Raw genomic sequence first — 24,924 nt, 5'->3', positions numbered from 1 at the left:
AAAGGGTTACTGTAGTTTTCGCTACGAGATATTTTGCTCGTCAAATATGTTGCGCAATACGCAGTTTTCTCAGAATTTAGTGTTCCCGTAATAAGACCCTTTTTTCAGTTTTCCTCTTCACGACATTTGTGGTCTGTAGAATTGCTCCACAATTAAAATATAGAAACATTTCAGAACTATTTTTTGGATTTTTTTTTTCACTTTTTGGAAAAATCTATTATATAGATTCTTTTCGAAAAATTGAAAATTTCCAAAAAGCTTGAAGCCGAAAGTTTTTCCCACCTCAATTTTTGAGAATTAACTGTTTTTTACAGTGGAAAGCCAATTATGCCTAGCTTCTAGGTCCTCAGCATCAGCTTTTGCCAATTCTATGACCATCATAATAATATATTAACTCCTCCCGATGATCATAATGTGTGACGGAGCTCTGCTCTGAGCATACTGACTAACAAAAGGGCGAAGCCGACGATTCGATCACAGTGTAATCGACAATTTAGCGAGTTGGTTGCAGGTGATGTAGGTGAAGTTACTCATAACGGTAAACAATCACTTTAGGCACGTAGTGTCATTTCGGTTTGATCTACGTAGATCTACAAAAAATGCGGCGGAGTTCTCAACTCATTTCGCATAGTTAAGAACGTGCTGACGTCACAGTTTTTGGGCGAAAAAAAATTCCCGCATTTTTTGTAGATCAAACCGTAATGGGACAGCCTGAAACCATGCGTTTAGGCAGCACATCACGTCTCTTGCCAAGTTTGCTCCTCTGCGAACCGTATGACGTGTGTTGTGTGCACGTTAAGTTTACAGGCAGTGTCCGGTGCATAATTAGGTGCCTGTTGCTCGGTCATCATCTTTCAGAAATGCCGCCACCGCCACAGATCACCACCTTGCAACAGGAATCGGACGGTTTTTGGCTTACGCAATCTCATTATGCCTATGACACCCCCACCCCGGGGTTGTTGTCACTGATCAAGGAGAGCCGGTAATTAAGAATTCAGTACCCGATAGAACATTATTCGATAGCCGGAAATTTTCATTTTCGGGAATTTACCGATTTGTTGGAAATTTTCAATTTCGGCAATTTGCCGGTTTGCCGGAAATTTTCAATTTTGGCGATTTGCCGATTTGCCGGAAATTTTGAATTTCGGCAACTTGCAGATTTGTTGTAAATTTTCAATTCCAGCGAATTGCCGATTTGCCGGAAATTTTCAATTCCAGCAATTTGCCGGCTTGCCGTTTGCCGGATATCAGATTTGCCGGAAGTTTTTAGAGGGATTTTTTTTGCCGATTTGCCGGGAAATTTCAGTTCCGACAGGTTGCCAATTTGCCGGAAATTTCCAATTCCGACAATTTCCCGGATTGCTGGAAATTTTCAAATTCGGCAAATTGCCGATTTGCCGGAAATTGTTAATTTCGGCAAATTGTCGGTTTGCCGTTTGCCGGATATCAGATTTGCCGGAAGTTTTTAGAGGGATTTTTTTGCCGATTTGCCGGAAAATTTCAGTTCCGGCAAGTTGCCGATTCGCCGGAAATTGTCGGTTTGCCGTTTGCCGGATATCAGATTTGCCGGAAGTTTTTAGAGGGATTTTTTGCCGATTTGCCGGAAATTTTCAATACCAGCAGTTTGCCAATTTGCCGGAAATTTCCAATTCCGACAATTTGCCGGATTGCTGGAAATTTTCAATTCCGGCAATTTTCCCTTTTCCGGAAATTTTCCAATTTGCCGGCTTGCTGGAAAATTCAATTCCAGCAATTTGCCGGTTTGCCGGAAATTTTCAATTCCGGCAATTTACCGATTTGCTGGAAAAAAATCGTTTGCCGTTCACCCCTGGCTCAAACTACAAAAGTTTGATCGAAAAGCATGCCGTTTGCACCATGTCGAATAGCCGAAAATTTTTATAACTCAGATTTGCGATTTTTTCCCAAAAAAATACGGTATCTGGTCTCGACACGACAAATTTTTGTATCATGTGCCTTTAACGACGAGTACTGTAATTCGAAACTTTCGCTTTTGAGGAATTTTCATTGATATTTCGTGAAAATCTGTCAAAAAGCCGAAAAATTCCAAAAACCACCCCGCCACCATCTAAGAAAACACCTGGCAAACTAATAAATATTCAAATCCGCCTCTCCCCATTGAAGTGCCCATTTTCTCCTTATTTGTCAGACGGCCTAACTTGGGCGGCGGCACAGTTCAAAGAGTCGTCGGAAGTATTTAGGTGAATGAGACAAATTGGTTCCTCCCCCGCCACAATAAACCGCCCATCTCGAAATTCACTCCGGGTGGTGTGAAATATTGCGAGTTTATCCGGTGAAATTCGCCGGTTTTTGAGGCTGAATTCGGTAGATTCCAAGCTGGTGGTGCCAGGCCAGGCTGTCCCATTACGGTTTGATCTACCAAAAATGCGGGAATTTTATGCCCAAAAATATGTGACGTCAGCACGTTCTTAACCATGCGAAATCAGTGGAAAACTCTGCGTCCTTTCTCTCGCATTTTTTGTAGATCAACGTAGATCAAGCCGAAATGAGACACTCTGACGCCACGTGTAGATTCCAAGCTGGTGAGTAATTCGTACCATAGCTGGTCTCTAAAGACAGGTGCCAAACACCCGTTAGCGAAAAAAAAAATTTTTTTTCTTGAAATTTCCAATTTTCCGATTCACCATAGAAAACTAGTCGGGGGCCAGCTGCTGCTGCTTGAATGGAAATTTTTTGCGTTTCGAAAATCCACAATAATTGACAATTATAAATGTGTCACGTGTCAATCGATGATGAACATCTGCGGAAGGCCACCTGCGGTCAACTTGAATCCGGCTGAATTTTGTGATAGAGAAAAATAAGAAAAAGAATATTGTGGTATGCTTGTTAGCCGGGCGGGAGAAGATTGATCTACAAAAAAATGCGGGAATTTTTTTTTGGCCCAAAAAATGTGACGTCAGCAAGGTTCTTAACTATGCGAAATCAGTTGAGAGAACTCTGCCGCATTTTTTTGTAGATCAACGTAGATCAAACCGGAATGGGACATTAAATTTTTCGGGAAAATATCTGGCTCCCACGGCGCACCGACCGGCACCGCCAAACTATATGGCATGGCAAATAGAACGATTTTTCGTCTTTTTTGGGATTTTCTGCGATAAAAAATCAACATATGTTATTTTTTATAACATTGCGCACGTGTTTCGAGGTGAGAAGTGCTCGATTTATCTATTTCACCCATCTAACTCTAATTACGACGAACTGGTGACAGATGGACGGTGTATTTCGGCTGGAAATGGTGTTAAAAGGGAGAATTGCGGTGAAAAATTGGATAAAATTGAGAAAAAATAAATTAATGAGAGGGATTTCTTGGGAAGTGGTGGATATAAAGGTGAAAATAATTATTTTTCACAGAAACTGAAGGAATAAACTTGAAAAATTAGATAAAAACTGAAGCGAAACAGGGAAAACGCGGTAAAAATCTGGAAAACGACCGGAAAAATTGAAAAACTTTAGTTTTCTAAGGAAAAAACGGAAAACTCGCCGAAAATTGACGTTTTTGCATGAAAATTCAACGAAAATTTCTACAAAGTTTAAGTTTTTTCGCAAGAAAATTGGACGGAAATGCGCGAAAATTGGCAAAAAACAAGGAAAATCCACAAAAAAGGCATTTAAAAAAGAAAATAAAAACTAGCAATACCGTAGTAAAAAGGCGCGGATCTCAAAAAAGTGTGAAGGGTCTCGACGCGACTTTAAAAATTCAGCCATGCGCCTTCAAAAAACTACTGTAGTATATATTTTTATTTTTCAATTAAATTTAAAAAATAAAAAGTTTGCGTTAAAAACCAACTTTAACGAGGAATTTGTTAACAAAATCGTGTAATAAAATACGGAGATGAAACAAAAGAGTTTTCGGAGCATAAAATACGGGACCGGCGATAAAATTGAGAACCTCACTCTTCGTCATCAAATCATCAAAACGTTTTGACAGATGCTCTTTGTTTTTGCTAACTCAGAACTTTCCGATTGAAATATGTGCACACAACGGCGCCGCGTCGACGACTAACAACAGATGTGGGGGAGTCTTCAATATTGCCACGATTATTGTTAAATATATTGAAAAAAAAACTGGATAAAAGAAGAGCACAAAAAAAGAAACGAAGAAGAAAATATTTCAAATATATTGAAAACTGTCTTTTCTTTCCTTTTCCTTCTATCTACCACCACCCCTCCCGACTTTTGTGATTGTGTGCCAGGGACGCGACGATTTGCATGAGAATGCACTGAGAAGTGAGCGATGTGTGAAAAAAATCGGCCGCCGCCCGGCGATCGAAGATGCTTCTCAAAATATTTTCGTTTTGGCGAGGAAGCTGGAAAAAATTTGTGCTTTTTCCCTGAAAAAAGTGAATTGGTTGAAAATGGAAGAAAAATTAGTAACAAATTGGGGAAATGGCGCAATCGCGCTCCACGGCCAATGAAAAACTGTCCGCCCCTATACGTTGGGTCTCGTTAGGTATTTGGCTGCAAAACTCTAAATTCACGTGAAGCCAGGCTGTCCCATTACAGTTTGATCTACAAAAAATGCGGGATTTTTTTGCCCAAAAAATGTGACGTCACGTTCTTAATCATGCGAAATCAGTTGAGAACACTGCGTCTCTCTCCCGCAATTTTTGTAGATCTACGTAGATCACGCCGAAATGAGACACTCTGACACCACGTGTAAATTGAGTTTTTCAATTAGTTTTACATGCTTTCAATCAAGACGAAAATTGTTTGAAAGCATGCAAAACTAATGGAAAACTCTGAATTTAGTGTCAGAGTGTCCCATTTGGGTTTGATCTACGTAGATCTACAAAAAAATGCGGGAGAAGAGACGCAGAGTTCTCAACTGATTTCGTATGGTGCTGACGTCACTTTTTTTGCGCAAAAAATTCCCGCATTTTTTGTAGATCAAAAACGTAATGGGACAGCCTGGCACCACGGTTTTACTGTCAAATTCCTAACGAGACCCATGACTCGGGCGGCGGGGCGTTTCAATTAGCCGTGGGGCGCGTTTTCACGTCGATTTCAAAAAAATTCTGCGTCCAATTAATATTTTAAAAAATGTTCTGTAAAACTTATTTTTCTTTTTTTTTTCTGAAGAAGTTTATTTTTTTGCAAATTTTGAAAAAAAAACCGCTGTTTAGAAAAAAAAACACTATGAAAAACGAAAATGCACTTTTTTCCGATTTCAAAAGTAGTTTCTCTGGATTAATTGGAATGGGTTTTTGCGCAGTACTTTCGTTTTTTTTTTTTCGGTTAAAAATATTTCATATTCTTCATAAGTTCAATTTCAGATGATCTGGACACGACCGATTTTTTTAAATAAAAAAAATTAGGGTGTGCCTTTTAAGGAGTACTGTAGTTTCCTTTTTTTCACCTTTTCCATATTAAGAACAACTTTTTTTTCAATTTCTGCAAAAATAATAAGTTCGAAACTGCAGTACTCCTTAAAGGCGCATACTCTCTTTATTATTGAATTTATTATCAAGAAAATGTGACGTCAGCACGTTCTTAACCATACGAAATCAGTTGAGAACTATGCGTCTCTTCTCCCGCATTTTTTGTAGATCACCGTATATTGCTAAGCGAATTTAACTACTCTGAATTTTTGCATATGTAGAAATTCGATTATGATGAATTGTTTTCCGACGAATCCAAAGTTCCAGTGTTCAAACTTCCACACAATACGACTTTATGAACACACCTGGTGTTCTTTTGCAGAGTTGCCGAACATATTTATTTTATGGAAAATTGTCACTGGAATTATTTGCAGGGGGGGGGGGGGGGGGGGAAATAATTTTATTGCATTGCTAAACATTGAAGATATAACCAATGGGAAATAATAATCATTTCAAATAACCCAATACAGGGGTGGTTGGCAAACTATTTTTTCCGGCAAATCGGCAAATTGCCGGAATCGAAGCTGCCGGCAATATACCGCAATGAAATTTCCGGCAAATCGGCAAACCGGCAAATCACCCAAATTGTCGTTTTGTACAGTTTTTTTTTTGGAAATTTCAGAATTTCAATTTTAATCGGCAAAATTGTACGCATTCTATGAATGTTCCTACATCTGTTTCGAAAAGTACACAAATTCTATGAAATTATCTGAAGACAACGGGGAAAAAAATTTCAAAAAGGCGCAAATTTAAGTGTTTCGGTTTCATAAATAATTCCCTCTAAACACTTCCCGCAAATTGGTGTTCGGCAAACGGCAAATCGGCAAATAGCCTGAATTGAAAATATCCGGCAAATCGACAAACCGGCAAGTTGCCGGAATTGAAAATATCAGGAAAACCGGCAGTTTGCCGATTTGCCGAGTTTGTCGACAAAATTTGCCAAAATTGCCAAATGGCAATTGCCGCCCACCTATTGCCGGTTCAGTATTTTAATGAAACACTTCAAAATTTTAACATTTTTCAACATTTTCAGTCAAATTTTTGGTGAAAAAAATTCGAGAATCGCTGGTTTAAACCCTCACCAATAATTAAAAAATATTTGAAACACCATTGAATCCGCTCGTTGAAATTTTTAAAAGTTGTTTTTTTTTAATTTTTGAAAAATTTTACTACGATTTTTTTTTTCAATTTTAGGAAATTCATGTAGTTGCTTGAATTTTTTCCTTCCTCTTTCTGAATTTTTTTTGTATTTTTTGAAAATTCGGAAATAAAGGCTGTCAAAAAATGTAATTTTACAATAAATTGTATTCTCGCTTTTACATATTGAATTGAATTGAATTTATTACGATTGAAATCATGATAATAAACGTAATAAACATACGATAATAAACATACAGAAAACTAATAAACATACAGAAAATGAATTATCATCTGAAAAGTTGATTAGTTGGTACATGAATGTGCGGGTGTCAGGGAGATGAATAATGGGTAAAAGTATTAAACATGCATAGGACATGAGGTGCCAAAATAAGATTCATTGCGCAAGATTCATTGCGAAATAAGATTCATGTCCGAAGTTGACTTTTTTGGAATTATCGTCCTTTATTACATATATTGGTAGTTTATCTCATTTACTTTCGTTGATATAAGGTATATTTAAAGCCGATAGGTAACCAATTTCGATAATTTTTGGTTCCATATCGGCTAATATAACATACATAACATACATAACATGTGATATAACATACATATCTGAAAAGTCCCCTATTTTTGACAAAAAAACAACACCCAAAAATACCAGAAATGTCAAAAACTGCAGCGACCGACATCTTGTGAGTTCGCTTTTCCTGATATACTTCAATTGACTGGTTTAAAAACTCAGCTATCGATGGGCAAATTTTCGGCAAGTTTTCGGCATCAGGCGACCAAATTGCAAATCTTCGCAGTTGGCCAAACGTATAATTTTGTTGAACTCATATTTTAGAGCTTTTTTCAGTTTACAGTGTAATTTTTGCATTTTTCTGAATGCGAATTTTTTTTTCTCAAATTTTCACGTCTTCACACAGTTGCAACTCAATGTCAATTGTTAGACGGTTATTTTTTGATTTTCTTTTGGCCAGAAAAAATTGTCCAAAAAGCTTGTTTTTTTATCAAATGTAAAAAAAAACTCATCTAATAGTAAAGCTAAAATTTTATTCCAGTAGGGTCCAGAGTACCCGATGGGCACACCGGCCACACTCCAACTACACAGCTGACCCGCGCTTCTCTCCTCTTTTTCGTTTGGGTACGCAGTTGACGTCATATCTTCTTTCTTTTTTTACATGCCAGCTTCATGTTGTGCTTTATATTTTGTCTTTTTGATTTTCCAGCAATCGTTGTATTTTTTACGTTTCTAGTACAAAAATGGAGAAGGTCAGATTTTTTTTTCTAAACACAAATTTGATTAAATTTGATAATATCTCGTGAATAAAAATGTTTCAAATTGGTGATTTATGATACAAATTCTTTCAAGAAAATCAATAATGATTATGTCAAAAGGAGCATTTTCCACGCTACCCGCCACCGAGCCGAAGTTGTATTCAAAGTTGGTGCAGTTCCAAACCAAAAGGAGAAGATTGGTAGATTTAAATGCAGTTTATGAGGTAGGTTGACACTGAAATACTGATTTCTCAATTTAAAAGTCAGTTTTTCAGGACTCATTATCATCTGGCTCCCCATTGGGTACTGTGATTGGATTCCATGGAACTCCAGGGTCTCACAGGGATTTCAAGTATGTCAGGCAGCGATTGGAGCACATGAATATTAGATTTATTGGTATTAACTACCCAGGATTCAAGCAAACTCCAGGTAGTTTCAGTTAATTAATAAAAAACCATCAAATAATTAAAAATAAATTTCAGCGTACCCAGGTCAACACTTCGGAAACTGGGAACGAAATAGTTACTCAGAAGCTCTGTTAAACGAGCTAGATGTGCCGGGAAAAGTGATCATAATGGGGCATAGCAGAGGATGTGAGAATGCACTGATAACAGCAGCTAATCGGAAACCTCATGGACTAGTGATGGCTAATCCAACAGGGTTGAGGATTAATAAAGGGTCTCGTCCGAAGGGAAAGTTGGAGTCGCTGATTTATTTACATAAGAAATTGCCGAAAAAGATTGGAGATGCCATTTTGTATAATTGTGAGTATAAGCAAAATGAGAAATATGCCATAGGCCACTACCAAAAAATGTTTCAATGTGGTGTTTTACTACTGTTGAGGCTCGTCAAAATGCTTGAAAGTTGGATTTTTTCATAAACTTTTTCATTTTGGGAGCGTTTTTGATTAAAAAAAAAGCAAAAATCTGAAAAGTTTTCTGGATGTTGCCTACCCCTAGAGCAATTTTACGAGCTTCAGAACAATTGGAAAAATGTCCTGTAAAAATAAAATTTGAGATCGGAAATTTTCTAGTTCAAAACGCAGCAAAATTATTGGTAGTGGCTTATTTAAAGTGTAGTTTTGGCAGTTTAGGAATACGTATTTTCGTTAGACCTAAGTTTTTAAAAGTGGTGTACCGAAATCTGAGACTTTACTTTTTTAGATCCAAAATGACCCAAAACTACCAAATTTCGTAATGAGATGTTCTGAAAATTTTTCAAATAAAAGTTATGTCGGCTCAATGTTTTAGAAAAAACCCGTTTTTGAGAAACTTTCAAAACATCTCATTATGAAAGTCGATGGTTTTGGGTCATTTTGGGTCTAAATAAGCAAAGTCTCAAATTTCGGTACTCCACCTTTAAAGGATGTTCGAAATTTTCAGGGATACTTCAGATCTTATAAATTATTTCAATTTCCAGTAATGAAATTGGTTGGATTCAAAATTCATGATGGTGAAGAAGCCGTGGCGGTTATTCGAGCAATTATGAACTGTGACCTGGAAAAGCAACTGGAATACATTCTGAAATTAAATGAACTGCCCACAAAGACTATGATCACTTTTGGCGGAAGTGATCATTTAATTGAAAAGGAAATTGTTTTTGAAGCACTCAAAAAGTATCAGGGACTCGCGCATTTTGTAAGTTTTGTGATAGAAAAACTTGAAAAATTGGAAGGAATTTCAGAATTTCAAAGCGAATATCACAGAATCCGAAAAGCAGAAAATAATGGAAAGTTTCAAAAATCAAAAAGGAACATCTGTATTTATTGCAAAGGATAATCATTTTCAAAATAAGAAGCGGGCGGATTTATTGGCAGATGCTGCTAGATCAATGTTATTAAATTAATGTTTTGAAATTTTCAAATTGTTTAACTTTACAAACAAAAGGGAAATCTGCAACATGAACAATATTTTCAACGACTATAATTTGAGAACTGTAATAGTAATTTTATTCAATAATAAACTTACAAAAAATATTTAGCTTTTGAAATACTGCCCCAGAAAAAGTCAGCAAAAATTACAAAAGACAACGAATTTTAGGTGAACCAAAGTTTTTAATCGGCAAAAAAAAGAGTTTTTCAATTGAAGGTTGATGAAATATTTATTCAAAGTTTTTTAGGGAAGATAATACTTATAAACGAGAGGATAAGAGGAGGAAACTGGAAAATTTGAGGTTGGTGATTCTCTAAAGAGAAGGATTTACAGCTCTGGTTACATCGATGAGCTCATCTAAATCAACTTGACCATTTCTGTCGATATCGGTGTAACGGAAAGTTTTGCGAATCCCTTCGGCAGACAGCCGTGCTTGAAAGTTGCTGAAGAGGGGTTCCAGTTCAGCAACAGAGATGAAGCCATTTCCGTCTTCGTCAAACTCTTGGAACACCTTTTTAAAATTCTCTTCACTCTGTGCCAAGCCTCTTAGCGACAACATAGCTCCTGTTAGCTCCTGTAAAGCATCTATACAAATTGTTTCGAACATTATTAAAAACTCACTCCAAGAGCCTCATTATCCTGAGAACTTCCAAAATTTGGAATCCAGGCGAGAATGATGAGTAGGAAGAAGATAGAATTGATGGCTTGAATGTAAACTCACTTACAGGTGCCCTTTTTAAATGGATATTTTGTTTAATAAAAACATGTTTTCCGTTGAATTTATAATGGATAATATATCCAATACTTTCAGCAAAGCACGATTTTTTCTATTGTAAAATTTGGCAAAAAAACATTTTTCGAATAATTTCAATAACTGACACAGAATGCTGTAAAAATCGATTTTTCCAGAACTCCAGCTATTTTTTGGTAGGACGCTATCAAGGTACAAGAAAAGGAATAGTACCCAAAAATGCATATTTGCCTTCAAGCCGACCTACGCCTATCTACTCGTTTTCCTGCTGCCAGATATCAGAAACCAATAAAATACAACTAATTTTCTGAAAATACAGTGAAAATAGGCTTTCCTACCTACCTATCATATACCGGCTTTATAGATGGTCATACCAACGGGATGCTTAGTTACGGGCCTAGCTTATTTCTACATCAGGGGTGTGCGACAAATTTGCCGATTTGCCGAATTCGCCGAGAATCTTCACCAAGAAAAATATTTCCAACGACTATAATTTGAGAACTGTGATAGTAATTTTATTCAATAAAAAACATACAAGAAATTATTAGATTTTGAAATACTGTCCCAGAAAACGCCAACAAAAATTTGAAAAAAAAAACAAATTTTGGGCCAACCAAAGTTTTCAATCTGAAAAAAGTGCCCTGCAGTTTAAGGTTTGTATTTGAAAATTTCTTAAAACATAGACAAGGGTCCAAAGTACAGGAGGGGGTGCATTGGCTACACACTGACTACACAGACACATCTGACCGGTTTCCTCCTGTGGGTACGCATTTGACGTCATTTCTTGTTCTCCTTTTTGCCAGTCTGTTGTGGTTTTTTTAAATTTTGATTTTTTGCTATTATTTTAACAATCGCTATATTTTCAATAAAAAATTGTAAAACAAAAAATTTGGAAAAAAAACTATTTAAAAAGACAACTAATCAAATTTTGATTTTTAAAAAAAATTAATTTTCACGTTTAAAAATTCACGCGACTTCAATTGTTTTAAATTCAAATTCCTAAAACTGTTTCATTTCGATGTATTGTTTGCAGAGTTAATTTCAAAAATTCAAGAATGATTGTGTCAAAACGAGCATTTTCCATCCTACCCGCCAGTGAGCCAAAGTTGTACTCAAAGCTGGTGCAGTTCCAAACCAAAAGGGGAAGATTGGTAGATTTAAATGCAGTTTATGAGGTACGGTAAGCCAAAGGTTTTTAATATTCAATAGTCAATTTTCTAGGATACTTCTGCATCAGGCTCACCACTGGGCACTGTAATCGGATTCCATGGAACTCCAGGATCTCACAAAGATTTCAAGTATGTTAGGCAGCGTTTGGAGCACATGAATATTAGATTCATTGGCATTAACTACCCAGGTTTCAAGCAAACTCCTGGTAATTTCAGTTTATTTTTTAAAAAAACCATCAAATAATTTTTAAAAAAATTTCAGCCTACCCCGGTCAACATTTCGGAAACTGGGAACGAAATAGCTACTCAGAAGCATTGTTAAACGAGCTAGATGTGCAGGGAAAAGTGATCATAATGGGGCATAGCAGAGGGTGTGAAAGTGCACTGATAACAGCTACTAATCGGAAACCTCATGGACTAGTAATGGTTAATCCGACTGGATTGAGAATTCATAAAGGGTCTCGTCCGAAGGGAAAGCTGGAATCTCTGGTATATTTCCATAAAAAATTGCCGAAAACGGTAGGAGATACCATTATGTATAATTGTAAGTTTTTTTATCTTCCTCGAAAAAATATAAATTTCCCAACGTATTTTCAAAAGTGGAGAAATGTTTCTAGAAGAAATTTGTCGGATTTTTCACGAAGTTTTGAAAATGTATGTGTAGAAAGCTTATTTTCAAAAATGCACTCAAATTTGAAAAGCACCAGCCAATCAGCAATGTTGGCCACGCCCCGCGCACCGCTGATTGGTTGACGGTCTCCGCAAACTGAAAATTGTAACTTTTTGAACCATAAATAGCTTTTCCAATTTCCAGTAATGAAATCGGTCGGATTTAAAATTCAAGACGGAGAGGAAGCCGTGGCGGTTATTCGAGCAATTATGAACTGTGACCTGGAAAAGCAACTGGAATACATTCTGAAATTGAATGAACAGCCCACAAAAACTATGATCACTTTTGGGGGAAGCGATCATTTAATTGAAAAGGAAATTGTTTTTGAAGCACTCAAAAAGTATCAGGGACTCGCGCATTTTGTAAGTTTTGTGATAGAAAAACTTGAAAAATTGGAAGGAATTTCAGAATTTCAAAGCGAACATCACAGAATCTGAAAAGCAGAAAATAATGGAGAGTTTCAAAAATCAAAAAGGAACATCTGTATTTATTGCAAAGGATAACCATTTTCAAAATAAGAAGCGGGCGGATTTATTGGCAGATGCTGCTAGATCAATGTTATTGAATTAGTATTATAAATAGTTTTTCAATTTTTTTTTGAATTATTCATTGAATTGTGTTATCAATAATAATAACTTATTATCAAAGCGTTAATTCTTAAAACAATTTCCTTTTGTGAGTCCTGCGCCGATTGATTATGTGAGCAAATTGTAAAAAATGCGTTCTTCCAACCTGTACTGCTGCAAGGGAACACAAATCCCTGTATTTGCATAGTGACAATGCCTCCCCTTCTTCGAGAGGAAAAGGTCACTCTCAATAGAGCGCGCTTGCTTACGATTACCCTCAATTTTACTTCCTTTTTCGACCTTTGAGATTCCACGAATAACACGGTTTATTCGAGTTCTTTATTGATTTTTTTGCAAAGAAATTAAATTATTTTGTCGAGTTTAAAAAATATACATATTTTACGCTTTAAAAATTTCATTTCTTATTTTTAAAATTTAATGTCAAAACTAATTATTGTACCGTTTTCTTTAATCAATACAATTTCAAGAATGACGGAGGTCCCCAGAGCACGAATAAGTGAGCCCAAGCTTTTGAAGAAGCTAGTGAAATTTCAAGCGGAAAATGAACAATTTGTGGAGTTGGAGGCGGTTTATGAGGTGTGGTTCGAAGTTTTACTTTAATCTAGTTTTTTTTCTGGATATTTGAACCAGGGCGGGCGGCAAACGACCTTTTCCGGCAAATCGGTAAATTGCCGGAATTGAAATTTTCGGCAAACCGGCAAATTGCCAATTTTTTTTTGGAAATCTCAGAATTTCAAATTTAATCGGCAAAAATTGTACGCATCCTAAGAATGCTTCTACATCTATTTTGAAAAATAAGCAAATTCTATGAAAATATCCAAAGAAAACGGGGAAAATTTTCAAAAAGGCACAGTTTTAAGTCCTATAAAAATCCCTCTGAAAACTTCTGGCAAGTTGAGGTTTGGCAAACAACAAATCAGCAATTTGCCGAAAATCAAAACTCCGGCAAGTCGGCAAACCGGTATTTTGCCAATTTGCCAAATTTGCCTACTAAAAAATTTGCCCCCCTAATATTAACTTTTCAAATTCAGGACTCTATCACTTCCGGCTCCCCGTTCGGTACTGTAGTTGCTTTCCACGGCTCCCCTGGGTCTCACAACGATTTCAAGTACATTCGGAGCAAGCTGGATGATCTGAATATTCGATTTATTGGAGTCAATTATCCGGGATTTTCAAATACGCCTGAATATGAAGGTCAACAACACGCAAATCCGGAACGCCAAAACTTCTCCAACGCTTTGCTAGATGAGCTGAAAATCGACGGAAAAATTATCTACATGGGACACAGTCGTGGATGCGAGAATGCTCTGCAAACAGCCGTCGGACGTGAAGCTCACGGTCTTGTGCTCATAAATCCGACCGGGTTCAGACATCATCAGGGCATTAGGCCATTTTATAGGCTGGAGTATTTGGACTGGATGTATGGGCTTTTGCCAAGTTTTTTGGGAAATTCGATGATTTTAGGAAGTAAGTAAAAATATTTATTTAGTTCATTTCAAATTTTAAAAATATTTCAGTCTACAAAGCTATCGGCTTCAAAGTGAAATCTGGAGAGGAGGCCATGTGCGCAATGCGGTCCGTGATGAGGATGTCGCTGGAAGATCAAATTGAGTACATTGAGAAGTTGAATCAGAAGCATGTAAGTTTTCAAAAAAGCCTATCGTCTACGCCCTTCTAATTTTGAAAATTTTCAGACCAAAAAACTAATCGTCTTCGGCGGAAACGACCACTTGGTAGAAGAAGAAATTGTCCTAGAGAAATTGGAGAAACATGACGGTTTGGAGCATTTTGTGAGTTAACTTCTAGCATCTCTACCATAAACTTAAAATTTTTCAGAGATTTGAAGATGGAATTTCTGAAGAGGAAAAGTCAAAAATTATGGAATGTTTTACGGGAAATCAACTTGGTGCATCAGTTTTCGTGGCGAAGGACACCCATTTTCAGAATAAATCACAGGCAGAGCTGGTCGCTGAGTCCTGCAAGAAAATGTTGGATGCATAATTTTTTCGAACGTTTACTGGACTTTTACAAGCATAAATTAATTTTTCCTATACTCCCGACGGGGTCTAGACAACTAAAATCCTTATCAATTTTGACATATTTTCCGCTACAAATGATATCAACTACACAGACGACAATGTGGCCAACACTACACCCATCTATCTCCGAACGCTTTTTTCTTACGTCTCTGCGCCTCATCTAACCCCTACACTATCTCTTCAGTTCACCCAACCTTCTCTCTGCGCTCTCTTTAAATACGTGAACTCTCGCATTGTCCCCATCATTTCCTAGTAGAAAAAAATCCACTAAAATTTATTTTTCCAAATAGTTTTAGTGTAATGATAACGTCGAAAGTGTTTCTGGCGGCCTCTGCTGGCCCATCAAAAGTTTTTCAAAAAATGACGGAACCAAATTTGTGCCGAAAATTGGTAAAGTTTGAGACGGAAAGCGGGAAGAAAGTGGAGCTGGATGCGGTTTATGAGGTTAGTTTTTTTTTTTTGGATTTTTGCAATAGGGTACCCGGTCTCGACACGACAAGTTTTTGTTAAATTCAAAAAGGTGTGCGCCTTTAAAAAGTACTGTAATTTCAAACTTTTTTTCTGCTAAGTTTCATCAATTTTTCATAGTTTTCTTCACAATTTGTTCAGAAGTTTAAATATTGTTTATTGTATTATTAAAGTTTTTCGAACAAAAAAGTATACTTTTCTGCCGAAAAACTATAAAAAAGCAATGAAACTTCAACTGAAACACGAGTTAGAAATTACAGTACTTTTTAAAGGCGCACATTTTGCATTTACCAAAAATTTGTCGTGTCGAGACCAGATACCGTATTATTGCAAAATTTAGTATTCTTGATAGTACTGGAAAACTTGCCAAAAAGCAAAATTATCAGCTAAAAGTTAAAAAAAAAATTAATTTTGTGTTCAAATTTTCTGATGGAATGATTTTTTTAAATTATGAAACGAGTAGAGCCAATTTTATATATTTAGGACTCCCTTACTTCCGGCTCACCATTTGGTACTGTAGTTGCTTTCCACGGCTCCCCTGGGTCTCACAACGATTTCAAGTACATTCGGAGCAAGCTGGATGACTTAAAAATTAGATTCATTGGAGTCAATTATCCAGGCTTCACGTTTACAAATGGTGAGTTGATTTTCTTTAATTCAAAAAAATTATTTTAAAATAATTAAATTTTGTAGAGTACCCCGACCAAAAACATATCAACATCGAACGGCAAAACTATTCGAATGCACTGCTGGATGAGCTAGGCATCGATGGAAAAATGGCGTACATCGGTCACAGTCGTGGATGTGAGAATGCTCTTCAGACGGCTGTGGCTCGAGATGCTCACGGAATTGTGCTCATCAATCCGACTGGTCTGAGGATTCATAAGGGAATCAACCCGATTTCTAGAATGACAACTGTGGATTCAATTTATAAAATGCTACCATTATTCCTCGGAAATGCCATGATGTTGGGCGGTGAGTTTTTTTTTTGAAAATTTGAAAACCTCATACTAAAACCCTTCTGAATTTCAGTATATAAAGCTTTTGGATTCAAAATCACTACTGGCGAGGAGGCCGTCAACTCGATGAGATCTATGATAAATGTCTCGTTGGGAGGACAACTTGAGTTTATTGAAAAGACAAACGATATGAATGTAAGATTGATAGTTCATTATTTTGAAGCTTCATCTTCACAATTTTTAGGTCAAAAAACTGATTGTTTTCGCCGGAAAAGATCACCTCGTCGAGGAGGAAATTGTTTTTGAGACGCTCGAGAAGCATGAAGGATTGCAGCATTTTGTAAGTTTTTTTTTTGAAAAGTAGCTTTATTATACAATACAATTATTTTCAGAACATTGACAAAGAGATCTCAGAAGCCGAGAGACTGAAAATCCTTGATTCCTTTACGGGGACTCAACGTGGAGCTTCGGTTTTCGTCGCGCAGGACAATCATTTTCAGAACAAATCGAGAGCCGGCCTGGTAGCTGAGGCTTGTAAAGCCATGTTTGAAAATGAGAAAACGAGTAGAAATAAATTGTGAATCATGTAATGAAGACTTAGAAGTGATTTTTTGAATTTTTTGTGTATTAAAAAAAAAACTAAAAGTGATTTTTTGCAAGTTTTGAAAGTTTTTTCCCGAAAATAAAGTTTATTCAGGGGTGGGCGAAAATTTTTATTTTTTGACAATTTACCGATTTGCCGATTTGCCGCACATCAATTTGCCGGAAGTTTTTGGAGGATATTTTTTATAAGAAAAAAAACTGTGCCTTTTTGAAATTTTTTTCCCGTTTTTTCTAGATATTTTCATAGAACTTGCATACTTTTCAAAATAGATGTGTTGCCGATTAAAATTGAAATTCTGAAATTTCCAAAAAAAAAATGTGCAAAACCACAATATGCCAATTTGCCGGTTTGTCGAAAGTTTTAAATGCTGAAATTTGCTGATTTGCCGATAGGCCGGAAATTTCGATTCCGACAATTTGTCGATTTGCCGATTTGCCGATTTGCCGGAAGCAATCGTTTGTCGCCCACCTATGACTCAAACCATTTTAAATTGTCCCAATATCTTGAAACATTTTTAGATCGGCCTTTTTTCCAATTTAAAAGTACTCTTAACGGCGAAATTTTGCGATATATAACTGAAAAATACGGTTAAATTTTTTTAAATTAAAAATGAGGTGCGCCTTTGAAGAATAATACGATTTTAATCGTTTTTTTATCGTTCAAAAATAATTTTGTTACACCAGCTCTACAGTAGTCATTTAAAGAGTTACTGTAGTTTTCGTTACGAGATATTTTGCGCGTCATTTATGTTGTGTAATACGCATTTTTAGAGTTTAATGTTCCCGTAATACTACTGTGTCTTAATGTGGTTCCCATCCACTTTCTACATTTCAAGTACTTACCTAACGTATTAGAGATTAGTTATATTATGCTAATTTTTTTTACAATCCAGATCTTAAGCACTACTGCTCAATTTTTGCTCAAAAAACACGTCTATACTAAAATTTTCCTTATATGTATATGTGTGTATATAATTCTGGATACAAAAAGCCAAAAACCTACCTCACCTGTGCAAACAGGATTAGAAAGTGTTTGACAATTTGGCGGCGGGATAGAAGGGGAGAAGGATAATAAGTTCAAATACTTGAACCTTTTTTCTACAATATATTTTTTTCTAAATGATTAAAAAAAAAAATTGACAGATGTGATCCGTTCCAACCACAAATCTGCCACCTGCAAAACTTGAATTCTTTTTGCCAATTTTTTGATGGAAAATTTTTTCGTATCATTTTGGTTGCGCTTTTCACACTGCACCTGTCAGACAGGTGTGGACCAGATTTTCAAGATTTGGATCAGCAATTTTTTTTCAGAAAACAGAAAACAAAAAGTATAAAAGTATAAATTACAACAAACATTTCAGAATACAATGAAATGAAAAACGAACGCGGGATGCTGGAGGAGGTGGGGAGATGGGACGGAATGTAGGAGATCGGAAATTACACGTAACATCAGAAGGGAAACAGTTAAAGAAAATGAGATAAGAGAGAGAAACTGAGAAAAAAACGGTGAAAATTTTTACTCGTGGAAGAAGCACACATTTTTTGGATAAAGGAAGAATCTAGACATAGTGACAGGCTGGAATAGACGGTGGACTTAAAGATGGTGGCGGTGGAGTAGACTTTTGAATAACGGCATACTCATTATTCGATTCATACTTCCTTGGAGCACTGGTATACCTCACTTCCTCATCAATCTTCTGCACACTGCCCTCGATGGTGAACACCTTCTTCTGAGCCTCTGAAGCTTCCGGATCGATCAGCATCGACTTTGTCTCAGGCATCTTGTAGGGCTCTGGTACCTGTCCACGAGCCAAGGCCTGCTGTCTCATCGGCTTGAACTTGTACTTGAAGCATCCGATGATGATGGAGAAGATCACGAAGAGAGCAACTGTGATGTAGACGGCGCTGGAGTATCCCGAGGTAGAGACGGTAATCTCCACGGTAGTTGGGGTGGTGGTGGTGAGTGAGATTTCACAGAATTCACCGATGAAGCCGACAGCGCAGGAGCAGAAGACTTTCGGACCGTTTGGGAAGCATTTGGCGCCTGAAAAAACAAATTCTCATGTCTAGACTCTAACAAAACAACTAACCATTCAAGCAGGCGTCTTTGACACTGCAAGCATCTGGTCGGGGCGCGGTCAGCTGGAACTGATTGAAGCCGAAAATTTCGCAACGAGTGCCGGTGAAGCCGTTGGTGCATTCGCAGATCAACTGTTCATTGCTCGATGTTTGATTTGGCTGACTTGGATGAATCATCGACGAGACGCAGATTCCGTCGTTCTCGCATGAGCACTTGCGGGGGTCAACGGCTGAAATAAAACACTTGAAAAAATCTATAGGAAGTTTTGAGACACACACGTGGTGCCAGAGTGTCCCATTTCGGTTTGATCTACCTAGATCTACAAAAAAAATGCGGGAGTTGAGACCCAGTTAAGAACTCGCTGACGTCACATTTTTTGAGCCAAAAAATTCCCGCATTTTTTGTAGATCAAACCCTGATGGGACAGCCTGATACCACGTAAACACACACTGAAGTTAAAGCTCACCTTGTCCACAATGTGGTCCCATCCATCCGATGTCACAGCGGAGACGTCCCATGGCGTCGCATCTTTTCCTCGCGGCCTTCGCCAAGTGTGCATCACAAAAGTTTTCGCATCGATTCCCGAAATAGTTGCGAGCACATGTGACCTCGGTCGCCACGCTCAACGAAATTCCAGATGTCGTCGTGAACGTGTCGTTGATCCACGGCTGGTTGGTGCCCGAAAACTGAACTTTTCGATAGATCCGATCACCGAGCGGCTGACCAGTGAACGGCTGCACAAGTTGAATGGAAAAGTTGAAGACCGGGTTGAACGTGTCGAGAAGGATGATGTTGGTTTTGGGGCCGCGGGGGAAGAGGTCAAATGTGACTGGACGATTCGGCGAGTGGGACTCTGTGACAATTTCGAAGCGGACGGAGACTCGCTTCGAGGAGATGAACTCTTGATGGACTTCTACTCGGGCTTGGAGGACTGGGAGGCAGGTGAGGAGTAAGAGGAAGTAAGCGATCATTTTCTGAAAAAAGGCAAATTTGAAAAGTGTTGTTGGCTTCTAGCAAAGCTCAAGGTCGACTATAAGTTCGGGAAAATACTTAGAGGAAAAAAAAGAACAAGTGAAAGTTTTGGCTAGCTAGCAATCAGGCAAAGATTACAAGTCGACTGCAAGATAAGAGAAAAAATAATCCAAAATCATAACGGCGAGAAAAAAATCTACATAAACAAAAGATCCAATAGCCGCCCCAGATCAAGACCCCGATGCGGTAATCGGGTGTGAACCGGATGTGCAAAGTGTGTCCAACAATATGATGTGGTGGTGGTGACCGACACCCGTCCCGCCCAACAGGCGGGGCGGGGAGACGATCAACGGGCGAACACCTGTTGTTTCGATTGCGCCTCTTCGATGTGTATGTTCTTGCAGCGACTGACAAGGATTTGTACAAAATAAGTACGTGTAAGAATACTTGAGAGTGGAATTTTGACAAAATTCATTTATGAACTGTTATATAGGTACATCAAACTATGCAGCGAGTAGGTGATAGGCACTAGGTTATAGATAGGCAGGCAGGTAGGCAGGTAGAAGTCTTTGGAGTAACTTAGAGTGTTAAACTACAGGGGACTTCACAATCTTTGCCAACATTTTGACAGCGAAAAAAACACGAACGACGAACGACTTGTGCAATAAAAATTGTGCAATTTATCTGAATTTTAATGTTTTTTTAAAATTTTTTTAAATTTTTAAAAAATAAAAAAAATTGTAATTTAAGCGTTTTCTTGTCAAAATTTAATGATTTTGTATAGTTTAAAAAATACTTTTAGACTTTTTTCCTAAAAAAAAAGCGAAATCAATGTTAATTTATCGACTTTTAGGCCAATTTTTGACGCTTCAACAATTATTTTGCGGGATACGGAGATTTTTTGCGAGAAAGATTCTGAAAATTGGAAAAACCATGGTTCAGACCAAATATTACAAATCATATTCAAAAAACGGCAAAAATTTAGCCGGAAAACTCAAAAATGTAAATTCTGGGACATTTATTTGAGCGGGAATTCGAAAACTAATTTAGCTACTTTTTATTTAATTGCAAAATTAAAAAAAAACTCACAAAAAAGCTCCAATTCAAACAATACATCTCAAAAAAAAAATTCAAACATTCAACAAAATTGAGAAAATCATAAAAAATGTAACAATTTTTATAGATTTTTTTAAATTATGAATTAAAAAAAAACCATTTCCTAAAACTTAAAAGCGTGTCCCTAAACGACTTCACTCCACTTTTAAAATTATCCCCAAAGATATGGTAAGAAATATTGCTTGAAAAATGAATTTCAGGTGACTCTAAAATATATTTCAAATTACGGAGACATTCTTAGAAAACACACTGTCTACCTCCACCACAGACTATTCATGTTTTTAGGGTGCCTGGTTAAATATGCGTACACTCGGGTGGTCTTAAAGGTATGAATGGAATACAACGGCGAGCAAGGAGAGCTCGTAAAAAAGAAAGATTTTTGAATTAGTTAGAGTGAACATTTGAAATTGTAAAGAAGCAAAAGAATGCAAAAAATTCCGTTTAGGACTGCTCTAGCTGGACAGGGGAAATGGCTGATGGCCTTGAAATCCAAGGATCTTCACTCACACCTAAGCGGCTGAGCACATGTGGAGCACGCGTGCTCAACTCAAATTATTTGTTCCGGAATCGATTGATCTACCTATTCATCACCATTTCCCGTATTTCCAACTCTTCCCGTCTCCCGATAGCCCTCCATATGACGGTTTTTGCGGAACAGATACCGAGAGCCCCCCGCCGGGAGGGGTGCTCTTTTTCAGACCGCCAAACCGGAAGAACAAAGGCATGAAGAGGGGTATTAGGAGATTTTTGTCTGGTGGCTGCTCGTCGCAGAGCAAGGAAATGGTAACAGATATTATTGGAACCCAGAAATTTCGGCGGAAACCCTATTTTTTTTAAAGGTGGAGTACCGAAATTTAAGACTTTGCTTTTTGAGACTTTTTCGGATTCAAAATGGCTCAAAGCAACCAAATTTTGTAATGAGACGTTCCGAAAGTTTTTCAAAAAAAAGTTATGGCCGCTCAAAGTTTTGGAAAAAATTGTCTATTTTTAGCTAAAGTCTCAAATTTGGGCAACTTTTCACTGATAATTTCAGAAAGTTATAGGGAAATTTGTAGTGTCAGTTGAAAAAGCTAGATGCTTTCTTGGAAAAATGGCCTTTATCTCAATTTTTTCCTTAAAAAATAGTTCAATGCACCGTCAAACCATATGAACCCTTATGGGCCGCTGACTGTCTAGACACCCCCCCCCCCCCCCCCCCCTCCCCCCCCCAGGACCCTAAAGTTCAAATGCTCAAATTCTCGCTCTGCTTGACCTAACACAGATGTTCTGCAAATCTAGACCACTGTGAGTTATCAAACGTTTGAAATTGCCCCACAAGAATGGAATGAAAGAAACATATATAAATTTCATTGCCATCTGCACCTCACTTGCAACATTTATCATTTCGACACCCCTCTATTTGTTTTATGAGGAATTGAGGGGACATGTGTCCTTCATTTCAAGCAGAAGTAATTGTCTGTCTTGACAATTTTAAAAGATGTTTTGAAATGGATACCGAAATATTGGGACCAAAAAATTTATTTTCCTAACAGTTATCGAGTCACCTGTTGTTATTCTTGTTTCAGGCCGAACCGGAAACAAAAGGGGGATTAGGAGCAATAGAGTCATAACGGACTGTTTGAAAGGGAGGTTGTATATTAGAGAATAGGTGGGAGGGGGTTACAAGACGTGGCAGAATGTATAACCTGTAAGATAAGATGTGTAAGATAGTTTTGGGTTCGTGAATAATAATTTGGTGGAAAAAGTGGAGTAGAGTAGTTCAGGGAAATTTAAGGTAAACTAATAACTGTCCTAAATAAATGAATCACACAAATTTCAAAGTATTGCAAATGTTTCATAATTTTCAGTCAAAATTTTGGTGCATTTCCAAATTTTCCAAAAATGAGAATTTAAAAAAAATTCAACTGCAATTTAAAGGTGGAGTAGCGCCAGTGGGGATTTTGTCTAAATGCACTTATAATGATCCAAAACAACCGAATATCATAATAAAAAACTCCAAAAAATTTTAGATTTTTCATAATTTCCGGTCAAAGTTTTGGCAAATTGCCAAAATTTTGAAAAATACGAGCTTTTGGGGAATTTTAAAGAAATGTCGCATGATTCCTACAATGTTTTAATACAAATAATTTAAACAAAATTAAAACATAAAAAATGTCAAAAAAAAATTTTTTTTTTTGGTCGACGTCCAAAATAATGAGTGGCAAAAACTGAGTAATTGCCACTTTTTAAAAATAAAAAAAAATTTTCAAAAATTTTTTGAAGAGTTTTATCATGATAATTGGTCATTTTGGGACCAAAGGAGTGACTTTTAACAATTTCCCCACTGGCGCTACTCCACCTTTAAACACTAATTTCTAGGCGAGTTTTAAGTAATTTAACCCATAAAAAAATTGTTTTTAAAAGTTCTATCAAAGGCTCTGTAGTCGAAACTTTTTTATTGCTTCATTAGACTCTAATAGTAAGTGGTCTGAAAACACCAACATTCATATACTTCTTGAAAACTTCTTAAACAAAAGAAGATATTTGACTTGTAAACCCAAAATTAGACGGTGGTTTCAAAAAAGTTAGTTTCCAGCCGCTTAATAGTCGGTCGAATTTAAAATTTTGATTAATTTTGGGTCATTTTTTGAGCCGCCATAACTTTTTTTCAAAAAGTTTTCAAGAAGTTTCATCATGAAATTCGGTGTCTTCAGACAATTTTGAGTCTAATGAAGCAATAAAAACTTCCGACTACACCACCTTAGAAAAAAAAAACTGCAGACTTAAAATATGACGTAAAAATTTTTCCAAAAAATCTCAAAACTTCTAGCCAAGCAAAGAATACGTGCACACACCACTTCACCAATCCCCCGGTGCTCACGGGTCCACATGAAAATTTGAAACGGAAATAATTGAGGTGGTGCTGTGAGTGTTTAGTAGTGGAGGTAAAAGTAAGGGTACGAAAAGAAAAGATTCATTCGAGCAGAGCCCTTTTTCTGCTTTGTTCTACCCGTACCGCCCACTTTAGCGCCGGAAGATATTTCCAGTTTCTTGAAGAATTTTCATAAATGAAAAGGAAAACCGAAAACAAAAAAGCGAAATGAAAGAAATGAAGCGAACGGTATATGGCGTCGTCGGCGATCCGGTAATTGTAATTTGAAGAACACCTGGCCCCCTCCGGCACCCATGAAAATGCACTTTTTATTGGAGGACGGTTGGAATGAAGAGAAAATGGCGACAGGAAGGTTTTTATGATGGTGTGATGCAGTCCTTCCGACGGGCACTTTTGGGTGAATTATGTGCATTCACGTGACATTTTCGGAATACAATCTAGAAGTAAACAAAAATAGATCCGTAATTGTTCATGAATATTGATATTGGAAGCAGGGGTTTTCCGGCAAATCGGCAATTTGCCGGAATTGAAAAATTTCCGGTAAATTGGCAAACCGGCAAATTGCAGATTTGCCGAGTTTGCCGAAAATTTTCGGCAAATTGTGGTTTTGCACATTTTTTTTTCATATTTTTTTTTCAAAATTTCATAAAATAACAGTTTTGAGTGCTTCCTTCTTATGAAAAATCGCTCTAAAAACATTCGGCAAATTAAAGTTCGCCAAACGGCAAATCGGCAATTTGCCGGAATTGAAAATTTCCGGCAAATCGGCTAACCGGAAAATTGCTGACTCATTGAATTTGCCGGGAAAACGGCTGTTGCCAAAAATTTTCAGTAAATTGTGGTTTTACAAATTTTTTTTTGGAAATTTTGGATTTTCAATGTTATTGGGCAAAATTGTACGCATCCATTAAATGTTCCTAGATTTATTTTGA

The 24,924-nt window shown here is 37.1% G+C and overlaps 7 protein-coding genes, 1 long non-coding RNA gene and 4 other non-coding genes across 15 annotated transcripts; 7 read left to right on the top strand and 5 right to left on the bottom strand.

Moving 5' to 3' along the window:
- Window positions 1-2,239: 2,239 nt before the first annotated feature.
- K08D9.8 lies at window positions 2,240-2,464 on the bottom strand. Its single transcript, NR_068657.1, has one exon. It is a non-coding gene; the product is annotated as an Unclassified non-coding RNA K08D9.8 (non-coding RNA).
- On the top strand, window positions 2,243-2,392 carry K08D9.7. The gene has a single exon (NR_068658.1). It is a non-coding gene; the product is annotated as an Unclassified non-coding RNA K08D9.7 (non-coding RNA).
- Window positions 2,465-7,929: 5,465 nt separating the features above from the next.
- K08D9.4 lies at window positions 7,930-9,809 on the top strand (the record flags this gene model as incomplete). Of its 2 annotated transcripts, NM_001318264.3 has the most annotated exons (5): window positions 7,930-8,059; window positions 8,111-8,264; window positions 8,318-8,599; window positions 9,255-9,472; window positions 9,519-9,809. In NM_001318264.3, the coding sequence occupies 5 exons, from the start codon at window positions 7,940-7,942 to the stop codon at window positions 9,678-9,680; spliced, it is 936 nt and encodes a 311-aa protein (NP_001305193.1). In that variant the 3' UTR covers window positions 9,681-9,809. The 2 variants fall into 2 exon arrangements, with proteins under 2 accessions (NP_001305193.1, NP_001305194.1); NM_001318265.2 differs by lacking the exons at window positions 7,930-8,059; window positions 8,111-8,264; window positions 8,318-8,599 and having other exon boundaries at window positions 9,257-9,472; window positions 9,519-9,807.
- Window positions 7,938-7,958, top strand: 21ur-15431. The gene has a single exon (NR_131683.1).
- 21ur-12920 lies at window positions 8,693-8,713 on the top strand. Its single transcript, NR_131682.1, has one exon.
- Window positions 9,810-10,019: 210 nt separating the features above from the next.
- Window positions 10,020-11,085, bottom strand: Y73C8B.5 (EF-hand domain-containing protein; the record flags this gene model as incomplete). Of its 2 annotated transcripts, NR_134543.1 has the most annotated exons (4): window positions 10,020-10,280; window positions 10,328-10,410; window positions 10,800-10,944; window positions 10,993-11,085. NR_134543.1 is itself a non-coding variant. In NM_001269092.2 (3 exons), the coding sequence occupies 3 exons, from the start codon at window positions 10,804-10,806 to the stop codon at window positions 10,020-10,022; spliced, it is 351 nt and encodes a 116-aa protein (NP_001256021.2). The 2 variants fall into 2 exon arrangements, 1 of the variants encoding a protein (NP_001256021.2); NM_001269092.2 differs by lacking the exon at window positions 10,993-11,085 and having other exon boundaries at window positions 10,800-10,806.
- A 403-nt stretch (window positions 11,086-11,488) lies between these two features.
- On the top strand, window positions 11,489-12,945 carry Y73C8B.1 (AB hydrolase-1 domain-containing protein). The gene is made up of 5 exons (NM_071479.3): window positions 11,489-11,632; window positions 11,679-11,832; window positions 11,889-12,170; window positions 12,441-12,658; window positions 12,705-12,945. Exons 1-5 carry the CDS (start codon window positions 11,513-11,515, stop codon window positions 12,864-12,866), a joined length of 936 nt encoding a protein of 311 aa, NP_503880.1. The 5' UTR covers window positions 11,489-11,512; the 3' UTR covers window positions 12,867-12,945.
- A 405-nt stretch (window positions 12,946-13,350) lies between these two features.
- On the top strand, window positions 13,351-14,934 carry Y73C8B.2 (AB hydrolase-1 domain-containing protein). The gene is made up of 5 exons (NM_001392491.1): window positions 13,351-13,459; window positions 13,915-14,350; window positions 14,401-14,522; window positions 14,578-14,673; window positions 14,720-14,934. The coding sequence occupies exons 1-5, from the start codon at window positions 13,352-13,354 to the stop codon at window positions 14,882-14,884; spliced, it is 927 nt and encodes a 308-aa protein (NP_001379784.1). The 5' UTR covers window position 13,351; the 3' UTR covers window positions 14,885-14,934.
- On the bottom strand, window positions 14,402-14,795 carry Y73C8B.9 (Transposase; the record flags this gene model as incomplete). Of its 2 annotated transcripts, NM_001307833.1 has the most annotated exons (2): window positions 14,402-14,477; window positions 14,776-14,795. In NM_001307833.1, the coding sequence occupies 2 exons, from the start codon at window positions 14,793-14,795 to the stop codon at window positions 14,402-14,404; spliced, it is 96 nt and encodes a 31-aa protein (NP_001294762.1). The 2 variants fall into 2 exon arrangements, with proteins under 2 accessions (NP_001294762.1, NP_001305196.1); NM_001318267.1 differs by lacking the exon at window positions 14,776-14,795 and having other exon boundaries at window positions 14,402-14,446.
- A 181-nt stretch (window positions 14,935-15,115) lies between the features above and the next one.
- Window positions 15,116-17,051, top strand: Y73C8B.3 (AB hydrolase-1 domain-containing protein). The gene is made up of 6 exons (NM_071477.8): window positions 15,116-15,366; window positions 15,874-16,027; window positions 16,084-16,365; window positions 16,423-16,544; window positions 16,594-16,689; window positions 16,742-17,051. The coding sequence occupies exons 1-6, from the start codon at window positions 15,223-15,225 to the stop codon at window positions 16,928-16,930; spliced, it is 987 nt and encodes a 328-aa protein (NP_503878.2). The 5' UTR covers window positions 15,116-15,222; the 3' UTR covers window positions 16,931-17,051.
- Window positions 17,052-18,237: 1,186 nt separating this feature from the next.
- lag-2 lies at window positions 18,238-20,010 on the bottom strand. The gene is made up of 3 exons (NM_071476.3): window positions 19,499-20,010; window positions 19,043-19,261; window positions 18,238-18,996 (listed from the first exon to the last, which is right to left on the bottom strand). The coding sequence occupies exons 1-3, from the start codon at window positions 20,001-20,003 to the stop codon at window positions 18,512-18,514; spliced, it is 1,209 nt and encodes a 402-aa protein (NP_503877.1). The 5' UTR covers window positions 20,004-20,010; the 3' UTR covers window positions 18,238-18,511.
- A 3,338-nt stretch (window positions 20,011-23,348) lies between these two features.
- On the bottom strand, window positions 23,349-24,270 carry linc-160. The gene has a single exon (NR_102015.1). It is a non-coding gene; the product is annotated as a long non-coding RNA linc-160 (long non-coding RNA).
- Between the last annotated feature and the right edge of the window lie 654 nt (window positions 24,271-24,924).

Source organism: Caenorhabditis elegans, chromosome V (assembly GCF_000002985.6).
Source record: "Caenorhabditis elegans chromosome V".
Lineage (NCBI taxonomy): Eukaryota > Metazoa > Nematoda > Chromadorea > Rhabditida > Rhabditidae > Caenorhabditis > Caenorhabditis elegans.
This window is presented reverse-complemented; position numbering and strand designations above follow the sequence as displayed.